Source organism: Anabrus simplex, chromosome 1 (genome assembly GCF_040414725.1).
Source record: "Anabrus simplex isolate iqAnaSimp1 chromosome 1, ASM4041472v1, whole genome shotgun sequence".
Taxonomy (NCBI): Eukaryota; Metazoa; Arthropoda; class Insecta; order Orthoptera; family Tettigoniidae; genus Anabrus; species Anabrus simplex.
Window position 1 is genome coordinate 322,959,745 of NC_090265.1, and position 27,912 is coordinate 322,987,656.

The 27,912-nt window shown below is 41.8% G+C and overlaps 1 protein-coding gene across 1 annotated transcript in view; it reads right to left on the reverse strand.

The window, feature by feature from the left end:
* Positions 1-27,912, reverse strand: part of LOC136856752 (putative fatty acyl-CoA reductase CG5065) — a 244,179-nt gene that overhangs the window by 100,858 nt on the left and 115,409 nt on the right. The window contains exon 2 of the mRNA XM_067134843.2: positions 4,397-4,656. Within this exon, the coding sequence (XP_066990944.2) occupies positions 4,397-4,633 (237 nt within the window). The 5' untranslated portion in view covers positions 4,634-4,656. The remainder of the gene's footprint in view (positions 1-4,396; positions 4,657-27,912) is intronic.

The following is a 27,912-nucleotide window of genomic DNA, read 5'->3' on the forward strand; positions in this document are numbered from 1 at the left end:
CTTCATACAATGACATTACTAGGGATGAAATCACATGTATCTGAATATTAATTAATTTTAGTCGCTTAGCAACCTGCCAAGTGCAGAATAAATTGCGGGTAGCATAAGCCTTCGCCTGCAATTATTGGAGTAATCATTTAATGACTTGATTTTATGATTACTCAAAGTGATTCACCGGGACGTAATTCCGGAGAGAATAAAATAAAAATGAAACAAATCGGTCCAGTAGAACGGACAGACGGATTTGTCAAAGCTGTTTTTAGTAAATTCTTTTAATCGAGTATTTCACATGAAGGCATTGCTTTTAATCGCGCCATTCCTACCAACGTCATTGGAATGACCCATGTTCATTTCAGTTGGCAAAACCACTAAGAGAGTCTTTCTGAGAATCTATAAAGGCAGGCGGAGAGTGAGTGTCTGCCATTATAATGAAAACTCCTCAACCTGATTCTGACTGACGGTAGACAAGGTGGCCTACCATTACAATGAAAATTCCCTAACCCAGTCTTGATATGAGAAAAGACGTTGGTGACTTGCCCGTCGTGCTTCTAGGGCAACGTTAAGAGCTATGCAACTTAATACAATTTTGCTCACAACGTTTACACTACCTAACCTAGAATTCTGTATAAAATTTAACATTCCGTAGCGAAGCACGGGTACATCAGCTATTTAATATATAGATATCGCATTATACCGATGTTTTAATGTATGTTTAGGAACAATAACTCAGCAGCTGTACAAAACACCTCTGTCTGCGGATGACTGCGACGCTCATACAATTTTACTTATTTTCAGGATGACTTTGTAAATGTCGCGCCAACCAATATTTCGACGCTTGGTTTGGTAACGCAAAAGAAACCAGGACGCATGCTTTATTGCACCACATAAAGCAAGAGCTAAGTGACTCGTCTTTGTTGGGAGACATTTTGAAGCGTTTGAAAGTTATTATTCGAAATATTTGTCAAAAAATGTTTGTAATTATACTTCATATTGGAATATATTATGTTTTCCATAATGGCAGGTTCTTTCCATACCAAGTAATACATTTCACGGCACATTTACCTCATATTGCCACGCTTCATTAGTTTTGGTCAGCTAGATTATGAAAATATCACACTGTGAGTCGCTATAATGTGGGTAAGAATCGTTAGGTAGGTCAAGGCGTGAATGTGACGAGCAGATCAGAGTAGATGTAGGATCTTACTATATATAAAAACTAGCTGATGTACCCGTGCTTCATTACGGAATTCTCAGAAAGACTGTCTTTATGGTTTTCCCACCTGAAGTCAACATAGATCATTCCAATGACGTCAGTACGAGTGTCGCGAGTGTCATACGAAATACTCGATCAAATGAAAAAATCGCACATTTTCTCACTTTTAACGAAAAGTGTTACGGTGCCGATCTTACGGTTCCAAGTTCTGGAGCTAGAATGACCAGGTCGCAGACAGCCGCGAACACTCCACTGTCATTATTCCGTTCAAGTGTGCACGCTGCTCATTCCAATCAGTGCCTCAGAGTAGGTATTGAATAGCTGGAATACTATAATGAACCAGTGTGTTACGTACCAATAGTATCATAAAATTTATGAACCAGAGGAAGATTACAACCGTACGGTGGGACCAATAATAAATCCCGATCTAGTTTTCTTCTCGATCGCTATGATATGCATTCTGCGTGTACTTTAATTTTCTGAAAGTGCAGATGATAGGACAGTGAAGGCAGGAAGGACATAGGGAGGTTCGAACAGCTTCAGTCCGCCATAGTGAGGTTTTTTGAAATATGTACAAAAATGTGTCGCGAACACATTACGCTCCGGTTTGAAGCAGAATACCGTGGAACTTATTTTTGTTACTCATGAGACTGACGAAGTTCACCAATAAGACATTCGTGCATCATAAAGCACAGTCAATAATTACTGAAATATTCAGTACATTGTTTGGTTCATTATACTCTTGAAGATTACAGCCAAGCATCCGATTATGCGATTTACTTTCAGTTACTAGGAGCAAAGGATCTAAAAGTTTTGGTGTTATATGAGGGTCAAGAAGAGAATGTTTCACGTTCAGGATGTCACATCATTCACAATACAAACTTAATGTGTTTTATTTTTACAATGTATGATTACTTGCACACTTTACCGCCAGAAATCATTCTCTGCGAAACGTAAAGAATTTCACCTTATTTTTTTGACACGGCATAAGCCCAAAAGCCTATATATATCATGGCAACATTCCGATGACGTTCACAGGAAGGTGGTTTGGCCGCCTAATTAGGTCAGTCCGATCACTGGAGAAGAGCTATCCCAAACCTTTTCATAATGACTGATTGAATCAATTCGTGGTAGTTAAAAATGAAACAACCATGTCAGTTAATGCTCCCTCCCCTTCTTTTTTTTTACAATCTGCTTTACGTTGCAGGTCTTATGGCGACGATAGGATAGGAAAGGGCTGGGAGTGGGATGGAAGTGACCGTAGCCTCGATTAAAGTACAGTCCCAGCATTTGCCTGGTGTGAAAATTGGAAACAACAGAAAACCATCTTCAGGGCTGCCGGCAGTGGGGTTCGAACCCACTATCTCCCGAATGCGAACTGATAACAACGTGACCCAAACGACACAGCCACTTGCTTTCAAGAAGCTGTCGTATTTCAGAATAATTTCCTCTAGAGCAAGCCCAAAATGAAGCTACCTAAGTGAAATTGAAATTTTTGAATTTGTTGCTGTAAATATTTAGTTAAGGCATACGATACATAAATACCAACAGATAGCGGTGCTATCATTCTATAATCTCTGCCGGAGATGTTTTGAGGTTCTTCAATGTTTTCTTCAAACAGTTAGAGAATGAGGTCAATGACTAGGTCAGCAGATGTCTTCGGTTTAATCAGGAAAATTTGAGTCGGTATATCACTCGAACTAGATTAATTTTAACTGCTAGGGCCGAGATCATGAATGCAATTAGAAGTTTCTTCGATAACCTGTGGGAATGACTTGGCTGTACTGTTGTACGTATATATGGGTGCAACTAACAAAGCCTTCGACTGGGAAAGAAGCGGCTGTAAAGGAAAAAAAGAAAAAAAAAGACGCACTTCTAGGTGAGATTTTAATTCATCTTGAGGCTGCGTGGAAGCCCCTTAAGTCAGTGATTACACAGTATTCAGGCGGAATATTGATACAATGTCCGGCTCCATGGCTAAATGGTTAGCGTGCTGGCCTTTGGCCACAGGGGTCCCGGGTTCGATTCCCGGCAGGGTCGTGAATTTTAACCTTAATTGGTTAATTTCGCTGGCACGGGGGCTGGGTGTATGTGTTATCTCCATCATCATTTCATCCTCATCACGACGCGCAGGTCGCCTACGGGAGTCAAATCAAGAGACCTGCACCTGGCGAGCCGAACTTGTCCTCGGACACTCCCGGCACTGAAAGCCATACGCCATTTTATTTCATTACTGATACAATGAAAAATGCTCTAGGTATTATTTTACAAAAATCTTATCACAGTTGTTTTGCAAACATTCCACTAACAAACGTTTCCGGTGACGATGGGTTAGGAAAGTCCTAGGACCGGGAAGGATGCAACCGTAGCCTTAATGAAGGCACAGTCCCGGAATTTGTCTAATGTGAAAATAGGAAAGCACAAAAACATCTTCAGGGCCGCTGATAGAGGGTGTCGAACCCACCATCTCCCGAATTCAAGCTCACAGCAGCACAGCCTGAGTAGCGCAACCAACTCACTCGGTCTGCCCACAGATGAAGATGAGGATATTTTAGAATGTCGTTAAGGAAACAGAGGTTTGAATCGAATTCAGTTCGAAGATTTTTTTAAAATATCCTATTTAATATTTACACCTTTTCGATCAACTAAGTTAAGCAATACGGCTGAGGATATCGTTAACTGGACAACAGTCGTTTCGATAGACATGAGCCCCTTAATTGACCATGAGCCACTTGTTTGTTTCTTTGTTTGTTTGTTTGTTTGTTTGTTTGTTTGTTTGTTTGTTTGTTTGTTTGTTTGTTTGTTGTTTATTTGGTATACATATTTACCTGCTGTTTGTTGTTACTTCAAGAAGATATGTATCTATCTTAATGTATTAATTACATGGAACTGATCTTCACGAAGTTCTTAATTCGGAAAACACATCAATGAGAGATGGTTTTAAAGTAGCGATAACTGAATAAGACTTTCAACTTCCGAACTTTTGTCCTTCGATCTGCTCACAAAACTAACACTAGGCTTCTGGTCAAGCCCATCAGTGGTAGCCTCAGGCTACTGAAAGTAGTTAATGATTAACAGGTCAAGGACGGCTACATATTGTCAGATTGACAGGTCTATTCATATCTGTTCACGCAGCGACTTTTTAACACTGTACCTGCCAGAGTTAATTCATTTGGTACTCACCGGCGAAGTGAAGATATCCTCCACGCGCTGGCGAGGCTCACGACCTTTCTTAGGCCTGACGAGGACATACACGGTGTCCACTCCAGGACACTTGCGCAGGATCTTCTCCACCAACACCTTGCCCATGAAGCCTGTGGCTCCAGTGATCAACACCACGCGGTCATTGAGCGTGTCCGTGATGCGGTTGGGCATTTTGAGCAGCTCCTCTTCACTCAACTGTTGAGTTCCGGTTTCCATTGCTCTTTTAACAGTTGCTTTCCCTGTAAGCAAATAAAGAAAACACTTAACTTTCAATGAACATTCCACCAGCCTTGGTGAGTAGCATAATTGGTTAGTATAATCCCTTCTTGTGCTAAAGATTACGATCGTCGCCATAAGACCTATCTGTGTCGGCGCGACGTAAAGCCCCTAGCAAAAAAAAAAAAAAAAAAAAAAAAAAAGAGATTACGAGATATACATATATAGATAGATAAATGTCTCTATTGGCGTAGTTAAGGCCATTAGGTCCTCTCTTACACTAAACCATTAGAGTCATAATTAATACTAGATAAAACACAATTAAGCACAATCAAAATATAATATATAACTGAAATAAAATTCCACCCCAGTGAGACATACATACTTACAACAGCAATAATAATAATAATAATAATAATAATAATAATAATAATAATAATAATAATAATAATAATGTAATAACATGATCAATGAAAGGCCAGAAATGCACAGTACACTCGTATCCTGCTGCACCTCTTAACGCTCGTTTACATAACACTCTGGTTGGTATTCCACCGGGCGAGTTGGCCGTGTGGTTAGTGCCGCGCAGCTGTGAGCCTGCATCCGGGAGATAGTGGGTTCGAATCCCACTGTCGGCAGTCCTGAAGATAGTTTTCCGTGGCTTCCCATTTTCACACCAGGCAAATGCTGGGGCTGTACCTTAATTAAGGCCACGGCCGCTTCCTTCCAACTCCTAGGCCTTTCCTATCCCATCGTCGCCATAAGACCTATCTGTGTCGGTGCGACGTAAAGCAAAATTGATTGTTCGTATTCCTCTGACGTCATTCCATTCTAGTGCGGCATACACAAAAAATGAGTTGTTATACGCGGCAGTTCGATGGTGAGGAATCACGAGCAGGTTTGATGTTTGAGCCCTTGTATCTCTGTTATAAACATTTGAGAAGTAATGGAAACGCGAAGAAAGGTAAGATGTAGTAAGAACTCGGTGGAGGAGAAACAAAGTACCGGGCGAGTTGGCCGTGCGCGTAGAGGCGCGCGGCTGTGAGCTTGCATCCGGGAGATAGTAGGTTCGAATCCCACTATCGGCAGCCCTGAAGATGGTTTTCCGTGGTTTCCCATTTTCACACCAGGCAAATGCTGGGGCTGTACCTTAATTAAGGCCACGGCCGCTTCCTTCCAACTCCTAGGCCTTTCCTATCCCATCGTCGCCATAACACCTATCTGTGTCGGCGCGACGTAAAGCCCCTAGCAAAAAAAAAAAAAAAAAGAGATTACGAGATATATATATATAGATAGATAAATGTCTCTATTGGCGTAGTTAAGGCCATTAGGTCCTCTCTTTCACTAAACCATTAGAGTCATAATTAATACTAGATAAAACACAATTAAGCACAATCAAAATATAATATACTAGCAAGATACCCGTGCTTCGCTACGGCATTATACTGAAATTTATAATTGAATGCTTATTGTTTTAGATATATAATCGGCTGAAATTCGCGGTCTGAATGGTTTTCTGCGAGAACCCACCAAAATTCCCGATCTGACTCGTTTTCTATTAGATTACGGCATGTTTCCTCCCATTTTTCAATCTTCTTTTCCAGCAATCGATTTCGTACTTCCCGGGCTAGGCTCAGGTATTCCTCCCGGTCAGTTGTGTCCGTAAATCTTTGCCATCTTTTCCTATAATCATTTTTAATATAGATAAAATCCTTCAGGAGATCCGGCGTGGTGTCATACTGGGTGCCTAGAAGGCACTGAACCCGCGGCCGGACTGCATTCTTAGTCATTACCCGTCCAGGAGCCGTTTCCAGCGCGGTCCGCACATTTGACGACGGTCCGGAACATTATTATTATTATTATTATTATTATTATTATTATTATTATTATTATTATTATTATTAGTATTATGATTATGATTATTATTATTATTATTATTATTATTATTATTATTATTATTATTATTATTATTATTATTATTATTATGTGTTGCTGGAATGGATGATGACAGGAAAACCGGAGTATCTGGAGAAAAACCTGTCCCGCCTCCGTTTTGTCCAGCACGAATGTCACATGGAGTGAACGGGATTTGAACCACGGAACCCAGCTGTGAGAGGCCGGCGCGCTGCCGAGGATCCTTATAAGTACATTAAGAACAGTAAAATCAGTTGCTCTCACATCCTTCTACACCCCACCGCCGTTAAGTTTATTTACCGGCACCCCCCCCCCAAAAAAAAAAATTAAAAGAAGGCTTGTTTCTTATGTTTAAAGAAGATTTCAAACACCAATGTTCACGTCTATTAGCTTCAGTTTTGAGATATAAGTATCCCCATAAAAATAATTTACTTTTTTCACTTCATTTCACACTACTCCCCCCCCCCCAAGTGAATTTTCTCGCAAAAAATACTTGTTTCTTTAATAGTAAAGGATCTTCTAAATACCAATTATCACGACTCTAACTTCTTCAGTTTTTGATTTATGTGTCCTCATGAAAGGAATTCAACTCCTTTACACTCCCGCCCTCCAAGATGGTTTCCCCCCAAAACGCGTTTTTCTTTGTTTTTAAAGGGGATCCAAATACGAATTTTCACGTCTGTAACAACTTTAGTTTTTATTAGATGTATGTATTCTCATTCAATTAATTCAATTAATTTTTCAATTCTTTCACCCCCCCCCCCCCCTTCATTGGATTTTCCGAGAATACGTGTTTCTTTATTTTTAAAGCAGATTGCAAATATCAAATTTCACGTTTGTAACATCTTCATTTTTGAGATATCAGTAGTCTAATTAAAAGAATTCAACACCATTTTCAGTCACTTTTACCCCCCCCCCTTCCACCCAAGTGGTATTTCCGAAAGCTAAAAATACACGTTTCTTTATGTTTAATAGAGATAAAAAACACCATTTTTCACTTCTGTAACATGTTAAGTTTTTTGAGATAAACTGTAAAAATTCTCATTTTAAATTTTCACCCCTTTTGAGTTCCCGTTAAGTGGAGTTTCCAAACACAAATCACCTATGTTTCTTTAGATTTACAGGAGATTACAAACACCCACTTTTTACGTCTGTAACATTTTACGTTTCCAAGATATTCTGTAGATATAGTCTTTCAAAAATTCACCCAATTTGTCACTCCTGTTTAACCGCCATTAATTGGATTTTCCAAAACTAAAAAATACGTGTTTCTTTATTTTTAAAGGAGATCCCATATACAAATTTTCAGTTCTGTAATATCTTTCGTTTCTGAGATATATGTATCCTCATTAAAGGCATTCAACCCATTTTTCACCCTTTTACACCCCTCCTATTGGGATTTCCAGGAAACAAAAAATACGTTTTCCTTTATTTTGAGAGGAGATTCTAACTACCAATTTTTACATCTGTAAATTTTAAAGTTTTAAGATGTATACACACTCATTTTAAAAAATTTACCCTCCCCCCTTCTTACCCCCCAATATTTGGATTTTCCAAAAACGAAAAAATACGTGTGTTTATTTATTTTTAAAGGAGATTCTAAATACCAATTTTCACATATATAATCTTTAAAAATTTTGAGATAGATACACTCATTTTAAAATATTACTCCCTCTTCACCCCCCCTAAATTGGATTTTCCAGAAACAAAAAAATACGTCTTTCTTTATTTTTAACGGAGATCCCAAACACCAATTTTCAGGTCTGTAATATCTTCAGTTTCTGATATATAAGTAGCCTCATTAAAGGCATTCAACCACTTTTTAGCCCCTTTTCACTCCTCCTATTGCGATTTTCCGAAAACAAAAAAATACGTGTTCCTTTATTTTTAATGAAGGTTCTAAATACCAATTTTTACATCTGCAAACTTTAAAAGTTTGGAGATATAGATTCACTCATTTTAAAAATTCACCCCCTTTTCACCCTCCCATTAATTGTATTTTCCAAAAACAAAAAATTACGTGTTTCTTTATTTTTAAAAGAGATCAAAAGTACCAATTTTCAGGTCTGTAATATCTTCAGTTTCTGAGATATAGGTACCGGTATCCTGATTAAAGGCATTCAACCCATTTTTCCCCATTTTCACCCTTTTTCACCCCTCCTATTGGGATTTTCTGAAAACAAAAAAATACGTGTTTCCTTATTTTTAAAGAAGATTCTAAATACCAATTTTTACATCTGTAAACTTTTAAAGTTTTGAGATATAGAGCAACTCATTTTAAAATTTCACCCCCGTTTTCACCCCCTTAGCGAAGGAATATCCAAAAATCCTCTCTTAGCGAGCACCTACGTCTTAATATGAATATATCCCCAAAATTTCATCTCTTTATGTCCAGTAGTTTTGGCTCGGCGATGATGAATCAGTCAGTCAGTCAGTCAGTCAGTCAGTCAGTCAGGACAAGTTATTTTATATATATAGATAACTGAAATAAAATTCCACCCCAGTGAGACATACATACTTACAACAGCAATAATAATAATAATAATAATAATAATAATAATAATAATAATAATAATAATAATAATAATGTAATAATAATAATAATGTAATAACATGATCAATGAAAGGCCAGAAATGCACAGTTCACTCGTATCCTGCTGCACCTCTTAACGCTCGTTTACATAACACTCTGGTTGGTATTCCACCGGGCGAGTTGGCCGTGTGGTTAGTGCCGCGCAGCTGTGAGCCTGCATCCGGGAGATAGTGGGTTCGAATCCCACTGTCGGCAGTCCTGAAGATAGTTTTCCGTGGCTTCCCATTTTCACACCAGGCAAATGCTGGGGCTGTACCTTAATTAAGGCCACGGCCGCTTCCTTCCAACTCCTAGGCCTTTCCTATCCCATCGTCGCCATAAGACCTATCTGTGTCGGTGCGACGTAAAGCAAAATTGATTGTTCGTATTCCTCTGACGTCATTCCATTCTAGTGCGGCATACACAAAAAATGAGTTGTTATACGCGGCAGTTCGATGGTGAGGAATCACGAGCAGGTTTGATGTTTGAGCCCTTGTATCTCTGTTATAAACATTTGAGAAGTAATGGAAACGCGAAGAAAGGTAAGATGTAGTAAGAACTCGGTGGAGGAGAAACAAAGTACCGGGCGAGTTGGCCGTGCGCGTAGAGGCGCGCGGCTGTGAGCTTGCATCCGGGAGATAGTAGGTTCGAATCCCACTATCGGCAGCCCTGAAGATGGTTTTCCGTGGTTTCCCATTTTCACACCAGGGAAATGCTGGGGCTGTACCTTAATTAAGGCCACGGCCGCTTCCTTCCAACTCCTAGGCCTTTCCTATCCCATCGTCGCCATAACACCTATCTGTGTCGGTGCGACGTAAAGCCCCTAGCAAAAAAAAAAAAAAAGAAACAAAGTATGATGGTTACGACGCACATGGATCAATAATAATAATAATACTATGTTTACGCCCCACTAACTGACATATTGGTGGTTATAGGAGACGCCGAGGTGCCGGAATTTTGTCCCGCAGGAGTTCTTTTACGTGCCAGTAAATCTACCGACACGAGGCTGACGTATTTGAGCACCTTCAAATACCACCGGACTGAGCCAGGATCGAACCTGCAAAGTTGAGGTCAGGAGTCCAGCGCCTTAACCGTCTGAGCCACTAAGCCCGGCGGGATCAGTAATATAATGATCAGTTAGTATTTAACACGAGGGGAAATCTATAATTTTAAATACCTATATTCGATACAGTGGTGGTGGTGGTAGTTATTATTGTTTGAACAGGAAGTACAACAATCCGCTATGTAGCACTACAGTAATCAAAGAGAGAAAAATGGAAGGGTTCCGATACTTCGATAAATGAAGGTATCGGCCAAAGACAAACAAGGGCCACGAAGGGCGTGAAATGAAAGACTCCCTTGGCCTCAAATGCTCTAATAACGACTAAGGGAGGTCGGATAGGATAGATGAAAGTGAGGAGCCTGGCACAAGTAAGTGAAAGCAATGTCAGGACTCAGCTAAGGACCCCGTGGTCGCCAACCCATTCTCCCATGTTAAGATCACCTGGGGTCCCTCTTAGTTGCCTCTTACGATAAGGAGGGGATACCGTGGGTGTTATTTTACTGCCCCCCCCCTACAGGGGGAAATATAATCGGAACACAGTTGTCGAGGTTTCGGAATCGACTTCGGTAGGGTCATCATGTGAACGTTTTCAAATGCAGGACATTATTTCAGAAAATGCTAGACTTTCAAAAAATAAAAAAAGGATAAGAAAAAGAAGCAGGACAAATTATTAAGGTTAATATTTAAAATATAAGTTTCTGTAATTTTTGCTATTTGTTTTACGTCGCAGCGACTCAGGCAGGTTTTACGGTGACGATGGGATAGGGCTGGGAATGAAGCGACCCTGGCCTTAATTAAGGTACGGCCTCAGCATTAGCCTAGTGTGAAAATGGCAAACCACGGAAAAAACTATCTTCAAGGCTACCGACAGTGGGGGCTTGAACCCACTATCTCTTGAATGCAAGCTAATAGTTTAATGCCTCAAAACGCATAGCCAACTCTCCAGCTCTCTCGGTAATTGTATGATTGATGATGCCCAAACTCTAGGAAGGTAATACTATATAATATACACCTGAGGATAAATTACATTATTTCGAAAAGTAAGTTATATAAAGCTTATCTCATATTACTTGTAGGATGTGTTCCTTGGCAAGGCGTGTCCGACTCGTTGTCTGAATGGTCAGCGTACTGTTCAGAGGGTCCGGGGTTCGATTCGCGGCCGGGTCGGGATTTTAACCTTAGTTGGTTAATTCCAATGACCGGGGGCTGGGTGTGTGTGGCGCATTCAACATTAAAATCATCCTAGGTAGGGCCCTCATCTTCACAGACGTGCAGGTCGTCTAATAGGCCGTCTACGAGAAAAAAGACCCGCACCAGGCCTTTCCGGAGGCCATCCGCCATTAAATTCTGGCAAGTCCAGGGATCCACCAATCCGCCCCTAGAATTCTAGTTACTTTTATAAGAAAATATCGTAAATTATGAGATCTTCAATACCACTCGCGTCAATATATATATATATATATATATATATTTTTTGCTAGTTGCTTTACGTCGCACCGACACAGATAGGTCTTATGGCCACGATGGGACAGGGAAGGGCTAGGAGTGGGAAGGAAGCGGCCGTGGCCTTAATTAAGGTACAGCCCCAGCATTTACCTGGTGTGAAAATGTGAAACCACGGAAAACCATTTTCAGGACTGCCGACAGTGGGGTTCGAACCTACTATCTCCCGAATACTGGATACTGGCCGCACTTAAGCGACTGCAGCTATCGAGCTCGGTACTCGCGTCAACAGTGTGCTGTCTTCTTCTTCTTCTTCTTAATCTGTTTACCCTCCAGGGTCGGTTTTTCCCTCGGACTCAGCGAGGGATCCCACCTCTACCGCCTCAAGGCCAGTGTCCTGGAGCTTCAGACTCTGGGTCTGGGGATACAACTGGGGAAGGATGACCAGTACATCGCCCAGGCGGCCTCACCTGCTATGCTGAACAGGGGCCTTGGTGGGGGATGGGAAGATTGGAAGGGATAAACAAGGAAGAGAGAAGGAAGCGGCCGTAGCCTTAAGTTATGTACCATCCCGGCATTTGCCAGGAGGTGAAGTGGGAAACCACGGAAAACCACTTCCAGGATGGCTGAGGTGGGATTCGAATCCACCTCTACTCATTTGACCTCCCGAGGCTGAGTGGACCCCGTTCCAGCCCTCGTACCACTTTTCAAATGTCGTGGCAGAGCCGGGAATCGAACCCGGGCCTCCGGGGGTGGCAGCTAATCACACTAACCACTACACCACAGAGGCGGGCACAGTCGCTGTCACTGGCTGAAATTTATAAATTATGGCGTTACTCCCAGAATTCAATTCAGAGAGATGTGATTGCTAACTTCTTTCGTTGAATGGTCAGCGTAGAGGCCTTTGGAACAGTGGATCACGGATTTGATTCCCAGCCAAGGCGGAGATTTTTGCCGCGTTTGGTTAATACCTCTAGCTCGGGGACTTGGTGTTTGTGTTCGTCAAAATACACATCTTCACTTACATACAACATATCGCACTACTAACCATCATAGAAATACACAATAGTGAATACATCGCTCCACATATAGTTGGCGTCAGGGAGACCATCCGGCCATATAACTAGGCTTCATCCAAAGCAATGCCAACCCCTCATCACTGGGGAAAATGCCAGCAAAAAGAAAGAAAAAAACGTGTGATTGCCGACTGTGACAAACGAATTGGCCATGCGGCTTGGGGCGCACACCTGTGAGCTTGCATTCGGAAGATAGTGGGTTCGAAGCATACTGCTGGCAGCCCTGAAGAAAGTCTTCCGTGGTTCCCCATTTTGACACTAGTACCTTAATTAAGGCCACGGCCACTTCCTTCGCACTCCTAGCCCTTTCCTGTCCATCGTCGCCATAAAACCTATCTGTCTCGGTGCGACGTAAAGGCAGTGTAGCTCTTATTAAAATGAAGTCGTGGTTTCCCATTTTCACACCAGGCAAATGCTAGGGCTGTACCTTAATTAAGGCCACGGCCGCTTCCTTCCAACTCCTAAGCCTTTCCTATCCCATCGTCGCCATAAGACCTATCTGTGTCGGTGCGACGTAAAGCCCCTAGCAAAAAAAAATGAAGTCGCACACGACCGCACCGCGTTTCCGTCAGTCGCCGGGACGGGCGGCACTATACTATGCGCCTCGATTTGGACCAGTGCCCCAATTACTCACGTGACCCTGAAAGATCTTTGTCTGCACATTCTGAGTGACAAACGGATTTCAATGACCCCAGAAAACATTGTAAAAGACATAATTGTTCACTGTGTAACATTAATGTATAAACGTACTTTGAGTGTTGTAACGTAGAAAATTATAAGTTTGTATTGAATATGTGTCTGATATACTGAAATGAAATGGCGTATGGCTTTCAGTGCCGGGAGTGTCCGAAGACATGTTCGGCTCGCCAGGTGCCGGTCTTTTCATTTGACTCCCGTAGGCGACCTGCACGTCGTGATGAGGATGAAATGAAGACACATACACCCAGTCCCCATGCCAGCGAAATTAACCAATGATGGTTAAAATTCCCGGCCCTGCCGTGAAACGAGCCCGGGACCCCTGTGACCAAAGGCCAGCACGCTAACCATTTAGCCATGGAGCTGGACTCTGATATACTGACATAACATGACTCCAGAGAATATTAAAAAATGCACAATTGTTCACGGTGCTACAAAATTTTATATAAGCGTATTCTGTGCGTTGAAACTGATAGAATAGTAAGTTCGTGTGATATTACATATTTAGCCATTATACATACTTTACAACATATTTTGGTACTTTTTTGTTACATATTTTGCCACTTGATACTACATAGAAAACCGAGCTCGATAGCTGCAGTCGCTTAAGTGCGGCCAGTATCCAGTATTCGGGAGATAGTATGTTCGAACCCCACTGTCGGCAGCCCTGAAAATGGTTTTCCGTGGTTTCCCATTTTCACACCAGGAAAATGCTGGGGCTGTACCTTAATTAAGGCCACGGCCGCTTCCTTCCCACTCCTAGGCCTTTCCTGTCCCATCGTAGCCATAAGACCTATCTGTGTCGGTGCGACGTAAAGCAAGTAGCAAGAAAAAAAAACTACATAGAAATCCCAGCTCTAGTTATACATATCAATATAGAGGTTTATACATTCTAACTCCTTCACTTATCAACGTTTTTAAAGACACGGAAAGTTGCGTGTAATAAGGTGATGCTGATTTGAATATGGTAATATGTGGCATTGTGAACGTGGTAGGACATTCGATGTAATTATCATATACTGCATATTTATTGACATAGTGAAAACCCACAGCCTGTTTCCAGTCATTTGATCGGGTCAGGAATGGAATGAATGAAGCCCCATCTAGCGGCGAGGATAGGAAATGTGCCGGCTGCCGAAGCCTGGCACACTCCTCTGGGGCAATCATTAATGCTATGAAATGATAATGGAGAGTGTTGTTGGAATGAAATATGACAGGGAAAACCGAAGTACTCGGAGGAAAAGCTGTCTCACCTCCGCTTTGTCCAGCACAAATCTCACATGGAATGCCCGGGATTTGAACCACGATATCCAGCGGTGAGAGACCGGCGCGCTGCCGTCTGAGCCATGCAGGCTACTTATTGACATAGTAGAATACGCAAATAATTTTGGACCAACTGAATGGATTAACACATTTACTTATGAAGTAAGAATTTAGTCACAAGAGTACGAACGATGTTTAGTCATATCTAAAGTTTACTAAAGATAACATTTTGTTAAATTTGTAAACAGAAAGTTTGGAGGCAAGGCGAGATTTATTTAATTATGAGACTAAATAAACAGTAACACTGAATTAAACAGAACAATCAGAAACCAAACCCCATGACGCTACTGCTGATGGACCTTGGCCTACCGAACGACCGCTGCTCATCCCGAAGGCTTGAAGATTAAGAGGTGACTTATGATCAATGCGAATAATCCTCTCGTTCGTTATTCTTGGGTTTTTAGACCGGGGCTGCGTCAGATAGCTCCTCAATGTCTCTCATGTAAGCTCAGTGGATCTCTAACCAGCTCTCAGATCCTGACCTCAACACGAAACGAATTTGGAAACTCCCTGTTACGACAGGCGCAGGGATGGCGAACCTGTGACACGCGTGCCACTAGGCGACACGCAAACACGACTTCTGTGGGACGTCAGACAAAATACTAACATATTTTAATGTTTTTAACATGTAACAAACAGGTCGAAAATCTACCAGCATAGGATATTTTAACAAGACGCTTTTTTAAAGATGTTATAATTAATTCTATGGCCATACTTTTTACAAATTGTATTAGGTTAAAATTTACCTGTTTTTTGAAATGTGATTTTCAGTGATCTTCGCAAAATAAAATCATGAAACATCCAGTTGAAAGGATTTATACGAGATCGATTTTTTTTTTTTTTTTGCAAGTTGCTTTACGTCGCACCGACACAGACACAGGTCTTATGGCGACGATGGGACAGGAAAGGGTTAGGAATGGGAAGGAAGCAGCCGTGGCCCTAATTAAGGTACAGCCCCACCTCTTGCCTGGTTTGAAGATGGGAAACCACGGAAAACCATCTTCAGGACTGTCGATAGTGGGGTTCGAACCCACTATCTCCCGAATAATGGATACTGGCTGCACTTAGGTGACTGCAGCTATCGAGCTCGGTGTATGTAATGTAATCTAATACATAAATTAAGTCAAATCACGGGGTTTCATGATGATTTAAAGGAAAATAACGGGTGGTACAGTAGACAGAAAAAATTATAAAACAAAGCGTTAATTTACACGCTAATCGGAAAAGGTTTGCCATTCTTGTCATAGAACATGGCTCAATATTCAGTAGACTATCATAGGAATAATCTAAATTCTTTGAGAAGGTGACTTTTTTACTGACATATGTTCATATTTATATTTCTGTATCTAGTTACTATGTTTTAAATGCGTACTTTATTCTGTAAGTATTCCCTGTACTGTACTTGTTGATATTCAAGACATGGACGTAGGAAATCAACTACAAGATAAGGTAAGGGTGTATTCTGCCCGAAGGCAGGTCCGAACCTGTTTGTGCCTGAGCCGGAGTTTACGTGCGGTACGGTGGCCAGTTCCTTTCCGCTCCTCCATTCCCTTACCCCCCACCAACAGCGCTTGGTAACCCATCCAAATCTTGACCACGTCCAATGTTGCTTAACTTCGGAGATCTCACGGGATCCGGTGTTTGGCATTCAGACCACAATGGAACTCATTAATAGGAACTTTAACGGTTGTGACGAATGGCAATTGGAGTGCACCAACACAGCTCCAGATTAATGGCCGACCCTCTTTAGTCTTCAACATCAACCACCTGGTTTTAATCTCCCCAGAAGAACTTGGGTTCTTCTCAACAGAGTCCGTACCAATCATGGACGATGTGGGTCATTCTTACATACGTGGGGTATGCGCTCCTCCCCTGAGTGCGACTGTGGTGAGAAGAAACAGACCATCCGTCATATTGTCATTGAATGTCCAAGGAGGTCATACTCCGGTGTCCGCCTCCATAGCGTAACGGTTAGTGTTATTAGCTGCTATCCTCGGGGGTCCGGGTTCGATTTCCGGTACTGCCAGAAATTTAAGACTGGCAGGGGTCTGGTATGTGATTCGAAAGGTACACGCAGCTCACCTCCAATGGGGGTGTGCCTAAAAAGAGCTGCCTCACCACGGGATGGGGACACGAGTTTGTCGGACTCGTTGGCTGAATGGTCAGCATATTGGATTGGCCTTCGGTTCAGAGGGTCCCGGGTTCGATTCCCGGCCGGGTCGGGGATTTTAACATTCATTGGTTAATTCCAATGGCTCGGAGGTTGGGTGTTTGTGCTGTCCCCAACATCCCTGCAACTCACACACCACATATAACAGTATCCTCCACCACAAAAACACGCAGTTATCTACACATGGCAGATGCCGCCCACCCTCATCGGAGAGTCTGCCTTACAAGGGCTGCACTCGGCTAGAAATAGCCACACGAAATTATTATTATTATTATTATTATTATTATTATTATTATTATTATTATTATTATTATTATTATTATTATTATAGATTTGAGTTTGTGAACTGTTTTCGAGATTGGTTGATTGTTGGAAGTGTTATATTGTTTGTTATATTTTTGAATGTTGGTATGTAGAGTTATGTACTAGCCATAAGCTAAATAATAATAATAATAATAATAATAATAATAATAATAATAATAATAATAATAATAATATGGTCGGAGCTATTTTCAGCCATATCGTAAAGTTAATGATCTGTAAGTATGGTCCCTCTGGGTGCACCCAAGTATGGCCCCAGGGCGGTATATGAGTACTGTACTGAACTCAGGTAGGCTGCGGAAGAAATGCTATTTATGGCGTTTTTTTTTTAAATCTTTCCAGATGTCGAAACGAAAATGTTGGGATAAAGAAACAATGCTGAAAGCTATTAAGCGTGTCAAAGAAGATAAGATGTCACTGAAGCAGGTTGTAAGGGATTTGAAAGTAACTCGCACAAATTTGAGGGACTATTTAAGGAAAATAAAGCACTCTAATGACCTGAAACACGAGGAAGTGGTTAACGTCCCACTAGGCCGGAAAATAACTTTGCCGACTGAATTAGAGCAGAAACGTTAAAGTGGCTACCATGACAACAGCCACCAATGGATTCCGGGCAAGGGGGATTTACCCGCTGAATGAGAACATGTTTACTCATACAGATTTATAAAGGAGAGGTCTGATAGAGAGTCAAACTATGGCAACGATGATTGTGTGCTGCCCAGTGACATTCGATCTGTTCCAGTCATCGAACCCAGTACATGCACTCGACGAGATTCCGCTGTTTAGGGGGCTGGTTTACCACATAAAAGTGCAGTTGAAGCAGCAATTGAAAAGAAACAGCAGAAGGAAGCAGCCGAAACGTCAGGTGAGTTCGTCTAGCAGTGGCGAAGAAGATGATAATAATAATAATGCCATTTGCTTTACGTCCCACTAACTACTCTTTTACGGTTTTCGGAGACGCCGAGGTGCGAAATTTTGTCCCGCAGGAGTTCTTTTACGTGCCAGTAAATTTACCGACACGAGGCTGACGTATTTGAGCACCTTCAAATACCACCGGACTGAGCCAGGATCGAACCTGCCAAGTTGGGGTCAGAAGGCCAGCGCCTCAACCGACTGAGCCACTCAGCCCGGCGCGAAGAAGATGAAGTGGAATTTGCCTCAACCGATGATAACAATAGTGGTGAAGAAGATGCTGAACGTCCCATCTGCAACAAGCTGTGACAGCAAGTGTCAGAAACGGATCTGGTGCACTAAATGTTTCCTTTGGAGCCATGAAAAGTGCAATGGCAGCGTTACGGAGACATTTAAATGAACTCTTTGGGAAAAACAATGAAATATTACACGAACGGATTATTCCACCATAAACAATGATACACTTGTATCACTATGTATATGGTTTTGGTTAAATATTTTACCAATGATTTTCCCCTTGAGTTAATTTCAGTTGGGGCCATATTTGGAGCCGATATTGTATGTTCAGTAAATACTCTCTCTTTTTTTGCCCACTTTATTTACTCAAAATTACTTATAACATGTAACCAGTACAAGCTATGGACAAAGTAATTTCCGAACTGCAAGTATTTTATTTTTCAAATTTTTATCATGGTTAGGTCTTCGCATACGTGCGATAAACGAAATGGGGGCCATAATTGGGGACTTACACTTACTCATTATAAATGGAAAAGAGAAAAGATCTAGTCCCAGGCAAAGGATACCATTTGATAATTGCACATTGGAAGGTTGATCTGGCGTAACAGATGTTCGTTAGCTGGTAAGTTATGGGCAGACTGAGTTGTATAACACTGGGGAGTCTGTCACTAGTGATAGGAAGAGTCAAAGCTTGCAACATGTAGATTAGTCGGTGAAAGCAGGTAGTTTATTATCAGAAATACATTTCTAATTGACATGTCGTGTACAGACAGTGTTTTAAGGATGTTTATCACAGCGTCCATTAGGCGCTAAGGAGTTCTTCTATGGGTCGCCTAAATTGCACTGAGTAGAACGATGTCATAACCACTTCCGTCTTAGTTCATTCTTGGTAGTTCAATGCGGATTTCTCAGAAAATATAAACACAATCTTAAATCCAGTACATGATTTGAGGTTGTGGAACTGTATAAAGGTTTACGTTCAGCTTGACGCGCCGCGCCGAACACAATCAAACTGGTGAATGTTCTGTTGTCTGCCTCTTATGGAGATTAAATGTATCAATGACCACCTTGGGGAGCCGAGCTGAAGCGCCGCATTGTGGAAAATTTCCACAGAGAGCCTCGGAAATGTTTAGAGTGGAAGTGTTTTGTTCCGGCGCGGTTCTCCAAGGTAAACAGGCGATGGCTGTGGAAGGAATCGGAAGGTGAAAGGGCTTTCGTAACTCTTCGGACATCCTGATCTGGTTTTTTCTTCCTACAACAGGTGGTTCATATGTGATTTTTTTTCAAGGAAAATTCGTTAAGATTAGCACCTCCTACGTCACGGACTTTCCTTTCATCGAAGAAATTGCGGGTCAAAATACCTTTTTCAACAAAGTTAACATTCTTGTTCTTCTTCTTCTTCTTCTACTACTACTACTACTACTACTACTACTACTACTACTGCCGATTTTCCCACACCTGTGGGGTCGCGGGTGTGAGCTGAGTCTCAAATGAGGATTTGGTCCCATTTTACGGCTGGTTGCCCTTCTTGACGCCTGTTGCCATTACTGTTGCATGTTTGGTAGTGTGGTGTGTTGTCTGAATTTGAAGAGGAGAGTGCTGGTATCAACACAAACAGCCAGTCCCCGAGCCAAAAGAATTAAAATATCGAACCCGGGACCCTCTGAACCGAGGACCTCAACGCTGAGGAGTCGGACAACAGATTTAACATTAGATACCAAATAATATTTACTTACATTATGAACTCGTTTTTACCCGCAGCTCCTCCCGCGTAGACTAGGGTTTGTGAATCCAAGCGATTGTGTCACAAAGTGGAACAGAAAACCGTAGTAGCTTTAGCTATTGCAGTGAAATAGATTGAATATATTTCGGTAAACCTTGACTATCAGAGGTTAGACGAGATAATACTTCCAATGCTCACAAAAGTCAATCAATAGTCGGAGCTGTATTCTTTACCACTCAGCGATGGATTGATGGATTATTAGATTTCTGAAAGTATAAAAGTTGGAATAGAATTATTTTCAGATGATTAATATTAGCTCGTTTGTGGTCGCCACGACGAATCCTACGGCTGTTATTCTTGGCTTTCTAGACCTGGACCGCTACCTCACCGTCAAGTAGATCCTCAACTGTAATCACGTAGTGGTCCTCGAACCAGCCCTCAGATCCAGGTAAACATCACTGACCTGGCTGGAATTGAACCCGCGGCCGCTAGACTGCGGGGCCGACTATTATGATGCACAATAATAGGTAAAATATTTGTTGTACAATCATACTCTAAGCCTTGACGTATTCTTGTTTTTCAGTATGTCATTGAAGTTCATACAGCGAACTGTAACAAATCGATTACTTGTGGGAGAGCTCCGAGCCAGACGTCCTGTAGTGTTCATGCCACTAACTCTGAATCACTGCTATCTGCTACTTCAGAGGTTTCAAACTAGATCTTAGTGGAGGGCATAGTGGAGATGTGTTGTGCTCCCAGCTGAGAGTCGTTTTTCTCTTGGTGCCATTGATGTCCATAGGTTGGTAATAAGGAGGCCAGATTAGCTCTTGGAAGCAAGCTGCCTGCTGCGTACACACACTGGACCAACACCAGGAGTTATGGTATGTGGAGCGATTTGCTTTGACAGCAGGAGCACTCTCGTAGTTATCTCGAGAACCTTGACAGCGGATTTGTACGTCAGACTGGTGACAGCAGTAGCGGCGATTGGGAATTCAAAGTGCGGGGGCAAAAATATACAGACAACAAATAGTACCCGGGTTTGTGGGATACAGCGGACGGAGTTTTTATAAAGATCAAAACTGAAAAAGAAAAGCTTTTCGATGCTCTCTGAGCTAATTTCGACAGAGAGATAAACGTTGACAGTTTACCAATTAAAGTGCGGTAATAACAGATTTTTGAGATTTTGATTTAATACCATACAATAAAACTTTCACGAAAGGAACAACATTACACATTTATTACAATTAAATAGAAGTACGGCATAATTATACAATTAAGAATCATTTAGTATTTGACTACACACTAAGAAACTAACAGACACTAAAGAGACTGCCACCGAGCTCGATAGCTGCAGTCGCTTAATTGCGGCCAGTATCCAGTATTCGGGAGATAGTAGGTTCGAACCCCACTATCGGCAGCCCTGAAAATGGTTTTCCGTGGTTTCCCATTTTCACACCAGGCAAATGTACCTTAATTAAGGCCACGGTCGCTTCCTTCCCACTCTTGGCCCTATCCTGTCCCATCGTCGCCATAAGTCCTATCTGAGTCGGTGCGACGTAAAGCAACTAGCAAAAAAAAAAAAAAAAAAGAGACTGCCAGACTGGCGAATGCGCGCGGCAAGCGGGTGAATCGTACCTCAATGTCCATTACCTTGGCAAAAAAAAAAAAAAAAAAAAGTAAATAACCTTCTTAGCCTTCCTCACAGCATATGCAAAATCTTCACTACTCGCTGTGGCGCTATTTTGTGCGTATTTCTGCTAATAATTTTGTTAATAAATACAGAAAATAAAGGAAAGAAATAGCTGATAAGACAACAGTGCTTGTACAAATTGCTTTTTTAAATAATTCCTAGTTTCAGCCGACTAAAATGAAATAATATTGTAATTTCTTTCCAAAAAGTTAGAGGGTGAGGGGGCCCCCCTAATCGGCGCTACTGGGTGATAGAACCGGTTGTGCTGTCATTCATTCGCAGTATTCAAGGGAGATTTACCAAAAAGATAACACTCTTCGTCATACCTCTCTCGATAACTGCAGTCGCTTAAGTGCAGCCAGTATCCAGTATTCAGGAGATAGTGGGTTCGAACCCTACTGTCGACAGCCCTGAAGATGGTTTTCCGTGGCTTCCCATTTTCACACCAGGCAAATGTTGGGGCTGTACCTTAATTAAGGCCACGGCCGCTTCCTTCCCTCTCCTAGCCCTTCCCTGTCCCGTCGTCGCCATAAGACCTATCTGTGTCGGTGCGACGTAAAGCAACTAGCATACCTCTGCTCTACACAGTGGTGACTAGTTGCCTTGGTCAGCGAGATCACCAGACATTTCGCTTATTAAACACGTATGGGACATTGTTGAGCGCTCAGCCCGGAGGCTGATTTGGACCTCAACAGCTCTGCCATCAGCTGTCGTGGTGTGTGGCCTCCGGAGATGTCTGGTGCAGGTCTTTCCATTTGACGCCGTATATGCGACCTGCGCGTCAGTCAGGATGGGGCCCTACCCATGATGAACTCTAATGTTTAATACGGCACAAACACCCAGCTCCCGAGCCACTGGAATTAACCAATCAAGGCTAAAATCTCCGACTCGGCCGGGAATCGAACCCAGGACCCTCTGTACCAAAAGTCAGTACCCTAACCATTTAGCCATGGAGCCGGACGTTGAAGAGTTGTACTAGGGAAGTAAAGAATGAGGTAGTTTCCCGTTGCTTTCCTCACTGAGCCAGAAGTTACTATTATATATCAGTCTGCCAAACCCACTAAAATGCTATGGGACGACAAAATCCAGCGCCATCCAGTACCAGCATTCACCGTTGCTGAATCGACTAACCAAGTGCAACAGGCGTGGAACTCCATCCCATAAAATGATATACGCCACCATCGACGGTTATTAATGTACCACCATTTCACATGCCTTCTCACATATAGTTGAATTGGTGACCTGGAAACTTTAATCAAATAAATATGTGCCCGAGACAATTGCTTAGCCTAAATTGCACTCCTCTAAATTAATGTCTTCTTGGTGTTGGGCTTTCATTTTCCGTCAGTGTATACTTTTTTATCATCATTATTATTATCATCATCATGCTGAAAATACAAGAGCCATGGCATAAGCTTCTTAATTCTCAATCCAAGATTGGATAGCAGCAATTCTTTCCTTCCACTTCTCTCCATAATCCGTTAATCTATTCATTTCCTCATATGAGCCTGCTCCTACATCTTCTTTGTTCTGTCTAGAGTTTTGCAATCTAGGTCTTTCTTTCTTGTCTTGAATCTTTCGTTCCATGTCATTTACTGTAAAACGATTTTGCCTATAGAAATAGCCAATGAATTGCTCTCTTCTCTTCTTATTGTTGATAATACATTTTTTTCACCTATTCCAATAATTTCTTAATTTGTGAGTTTTGTTTCCATGAGATCTTATCCATCCTCCTCCACCACCACATCTCAAACGCCTCCATACTTTTCTTATAGCATACAACGTATATCCACGTTTCTGAGCCATACTCAAGAAATAGCGCTTATTAAACCTCTTTTTATTCTCCACATTTAGATTCCTTGATATAGGCAGCACCCTTTTCTTCTAATAGGTGATCTTATACTGTGCAATTCTTCTCTTTATGTCGGCTGAACTTTTACTGTCTGAAGTAATTTTACTTCCAAAATAGGTAAACGTATTTGCTTGTCTGAGTGGTATGTGATTAATTCTAATGTCGACTGCAATATGTTGGCGGTTGCATACCATATTTTCGGTCCTCTTTGTATTAATTTCTATGTTATACTTCTCTCTCAATAAGTTGTTGCATAAACATGCAATGTTACATTTAAAAATGTATAAAGTTATCTCAATCAATGTCTGCCTCTGTGGTATAGTGGTTAGTGTGATTAGCAGCCAGCCCCCGGAGGCCCGGTTTCAATTCCCGACGCTGCCACGAAATTTGGAAATTGGTACGAGGTCCGGAACGGGTTCTGCTCAGTCTCGGGAGGTCAACTGAGTAGAGGTGGTTCGATTCCCACCTCAGCCATCCTGGAAGTGGTTTTCCGTGGTTTCCCGCTTCTCCTCCAGGCAAATGCCGGGATGGTACTTAAGGCCACGGCCGCTTCCTTCCCTCTTCCTTGTCAATCCCTTCCAGTCTTCCCATCCCCCTACAAGGCCCCTGTTCAGCATAGCACGTGAGGCAGCCTGGGCGAGGTACTGGTCCTCCTCCCCAGTTGTATCCCCGGCCCAAAGTCTGGCGCACCAGGACACTGCCCTGGAGGCGGTAGAAGTGGGATCCTTCTCTGAGTCCGAGGTACAAATCAACCCTCGAGGGTACACGGATTAAGAAGAAGAAGATCTCAATCAGTGAGTGAACTTACGTAAATGACTTATTTAGCTATAATTCCGACAGCGAAAGGCTCTTATCCATGTCCGTGATAAGTAGGAGAACAAACTTCGTGAGTAACTCAAGAATTTGGCTTGAAGTAGAAAAGTAACAACATTACGTGAATTATTACTAGGAACTGTTACGCCAGGCAGCACGCACAATAAAGTTACTTTACGTAAGAGCTTAAAGCATCTTATTATCTTTTCACATCTCATCCTTTGGAGAAGAATGAAAAACATTCATTCACCTTCCATGGCGGCAGCTATTACCTCATACAGTCCTTGCAGCAGTGGATTCAATGCCACAAATGGTGCCACACAGCGAAACATCCAACAGAAAGTATTCCAAAGGTGAAAGTTATTCATTGAGTGTTGTTGATAATCTCAAGCTCTATGTTCACAACATTCCTTCCGCTGTACGATTTTGCGTTCTGCAGTATATTGTGGTAGATAGTGCTGATATTTATATGCCTCAACTGCTTATGTCAGTGGAAGATTATTTCGACGGCTCTAAGTATTAGCATCGTAAGTCCAAGGATAGCCAAAATCAGTTACGGTCATCACAACAAACCATTACTTCACCGGGCGAGTTGGCCATGCGGTTAGGGGCGCGCAGCTGTGAGCTTGCATCTGGGAGATAGCGGGCTCGAACTCCACTGTCGGCAGCCTTGAAGATGATTTTCCGTGGTTTCCCATTTTCACACCAGGCAAATACTGGAGCTGTACCTTAATTTAAGGCCACGGTCGCCTCCTTCTCACTCCTAGGCTTTTCCTATCCCATCGTCGCCATAAGACCTCTGTGTTGGTACGACGTAAAGCAAGTTGTAAAATAAAAAAAATACTTCAGTATTCTTTTTTCTTTCTTTCTTAATCCGTTTACCCAACAGGGTCGGTTTTTTAACACAGACGTAGCCAGGAATCTCACCTCTACCGCCTCAAGGGCAGTGTCCTGGAACGTGAGACTTTCAGTAGGGGGATAAAACTGGGGAGAAGAACAAGTCCCTCGCCCAGGCGGCCTCACCTGCAATACTGAAATGCGGCCTTGTGAGGGGATGGGAAGATTGGAAGGGATAGACAGGGAAGACGGGAGGAAGGGCCGTGGCCTTAAGTTAGGTACCATCCCGGCATTATCCTGGAAGAGAAGTGGGAAGACACGGAAAATCACTTCGAGGATGGCTGAGGTGGGAATCGAACCACCTCTACTCAGTTGACCTCCCGAGGCTGAGTGGACCCCATTGCATCCCTCGTACCACGTTTCAAATTCCGTGGCAGAGCCGTGAATCGAACCCGGGCCTCCAGGGATGGCAGCTAATCACACCAACCACTACACCACAGAGGCGGACCTAAATATTTTTCACCGGTATAAATATCGTATCTCCTGCTCCCCAAACTTGGCAGCAATAATAGACCTCAATGACGTCTCGTAGGAGAATGATAACACAATTAAAAATGTAACTGTAATGTTTGTACAGAGGAAAAGTTACGATATTACCGATTTGTTCGTGCTTTCTTTTTTGTAAAAATTGACAGTTGAATGGGATGCGTATGAGTTCAATCATCAACTTCTCAAAGGCTGCAACACCAATCAAGGTCCGGGGAGCTACTGGCTTTTATATCAATATCGCTGTTAGTGATTATTAAGTTCAGCATGAAAATAAAACACTATGTTGACAGTTTACTCAACGAAATGATTGGCCTTCTGATGGTGAGCGGCATAAATGGGTTGTTTCTGAAGGACAGAGCTCGCAGTCACATTTCATGCATCTTCAGGGAAGCTTCTAAATAGCCCAGCAGGTCTCTGGACTCGAAACCTACTGAATATGTTCGGGAGATAATGTTTATATGACTGAACATTTCTCCTCAGCTAGCTTGAACTGTTGAATAACTGACTCCCGTGGTGCTGCAAGCATGCGTGATAATTTCGCTGGAAGTAGTCCAGTGCTCTATTGACTCCATAACTGTGAGAATTCCGCAATAACGATGGTGCAATCGAATTGACGGAAATTTTTTCTTTTCGAGAAAATAAGGTTACTTTTTTTTTACTTCCGAGCGCGCCATTCAAATCGACCAACTTTGCTACGTCTGAACACAAGCCGCTGCCGCGCTTCTGGGAAGAGAGGGGGATTGGGGTTTATGATGGGGACAGAGATAATGCTCCGCGCGTGTGTACAAATTTCCTCATTCGACTCGCACAGGACTGTTCTTGTCTCTTAAGGCAATATATCTCAAAAACTAAATATGTTAAAGACGTGAAAATTGGTATTTGGAATCTCCTTTAAAAATAAAGAAACATGCACTTTTGAGGTGGGGGAATCAGCTTAATGGGTAGGAAGGAGGGGGTGAAAAGAAGTTTAATTAGGTTTATGAGTTTATTTATATCTCAAAATATGAAGATGTTACAGACGTGAAAATTAGTATTTGAAATCTCCTTTAAAAATAAAGAAACACGCATTTGTTTTTTCGGAAAATCGACGTAAGGGGTGTGGGGTTGAAAATAAGTAAATAAAGAGTTGAAATATGTTTATGAGGATACTTTATCTAAAAAAATAAAGCTGTTACAGACGTGAAAGTTGGTATTTTGAATTTCCTTTCAAAATAAAGAAACACGTACTTTTTGTTTTTGGAAAGTCCACTTAAGGCGGGAGAGGGTTGGAAAGAAGTGAAGAAGAAGAAGAAGAAGTTGAATTATTTTTATGAGTATACATTTATTTCAAAAACTGAAGGTGTTACAGACGTACAGACATGAAGACTGGTATTTGGAACCTCCTTTAATAAAACACGTATTTTTTTGTTTTCGGAAAATCCAGTTAAGGGGCTGAAAGGAATTGGAAAAGCGGGTGAATTTTTAAAATGAGTACCAGTATATCTACATAATATGTCAAAAACTTAACATGTTAGAAACAAGAAACTTGGTATTTGGGAAATCCTTTAACAGAACAGGAACATGTACCTTTTTGGTTTCAGAGAAGGCACTTAATGGGGGTGTGAAAAGAAGTGAAAATTAGTTGAATTATTTTTTATGAGGATACTTATATCTTAAAAACTGAAGACAGACGTGAAAATTGGTATTTGGAATCTCCTTTAAAAATAAAGAAACATGTATTTTTGTTTTCGGAAAGTACACTTAAATGGGGGTGGGGGTGAGGGAAATGACTGATCAAGGGGTTGAATTTTTTTATGGGGATACTTATGTATACCTCAAAAACTGAAGATGTTACAGATGTGGGAATAGGTATTTGGTATCTCTTTTAAAAAATAACATGTATTTATTTTTTCGACTTGAGAGAAGACTGTTTCTCACATGCACAGTTCTATGTCGCATGGTGGTCTCAGACATGGTTTACAAAGAATTTCTGGGGTATATGAAACTCAATTTTTGGGTGAGTTTTTATACTTTAGGAATGTTCAGATAATATCTTAGTAAAGTGACGAGGAACGATTACTTTGATCAAATTACTAAATCCACGCGAGC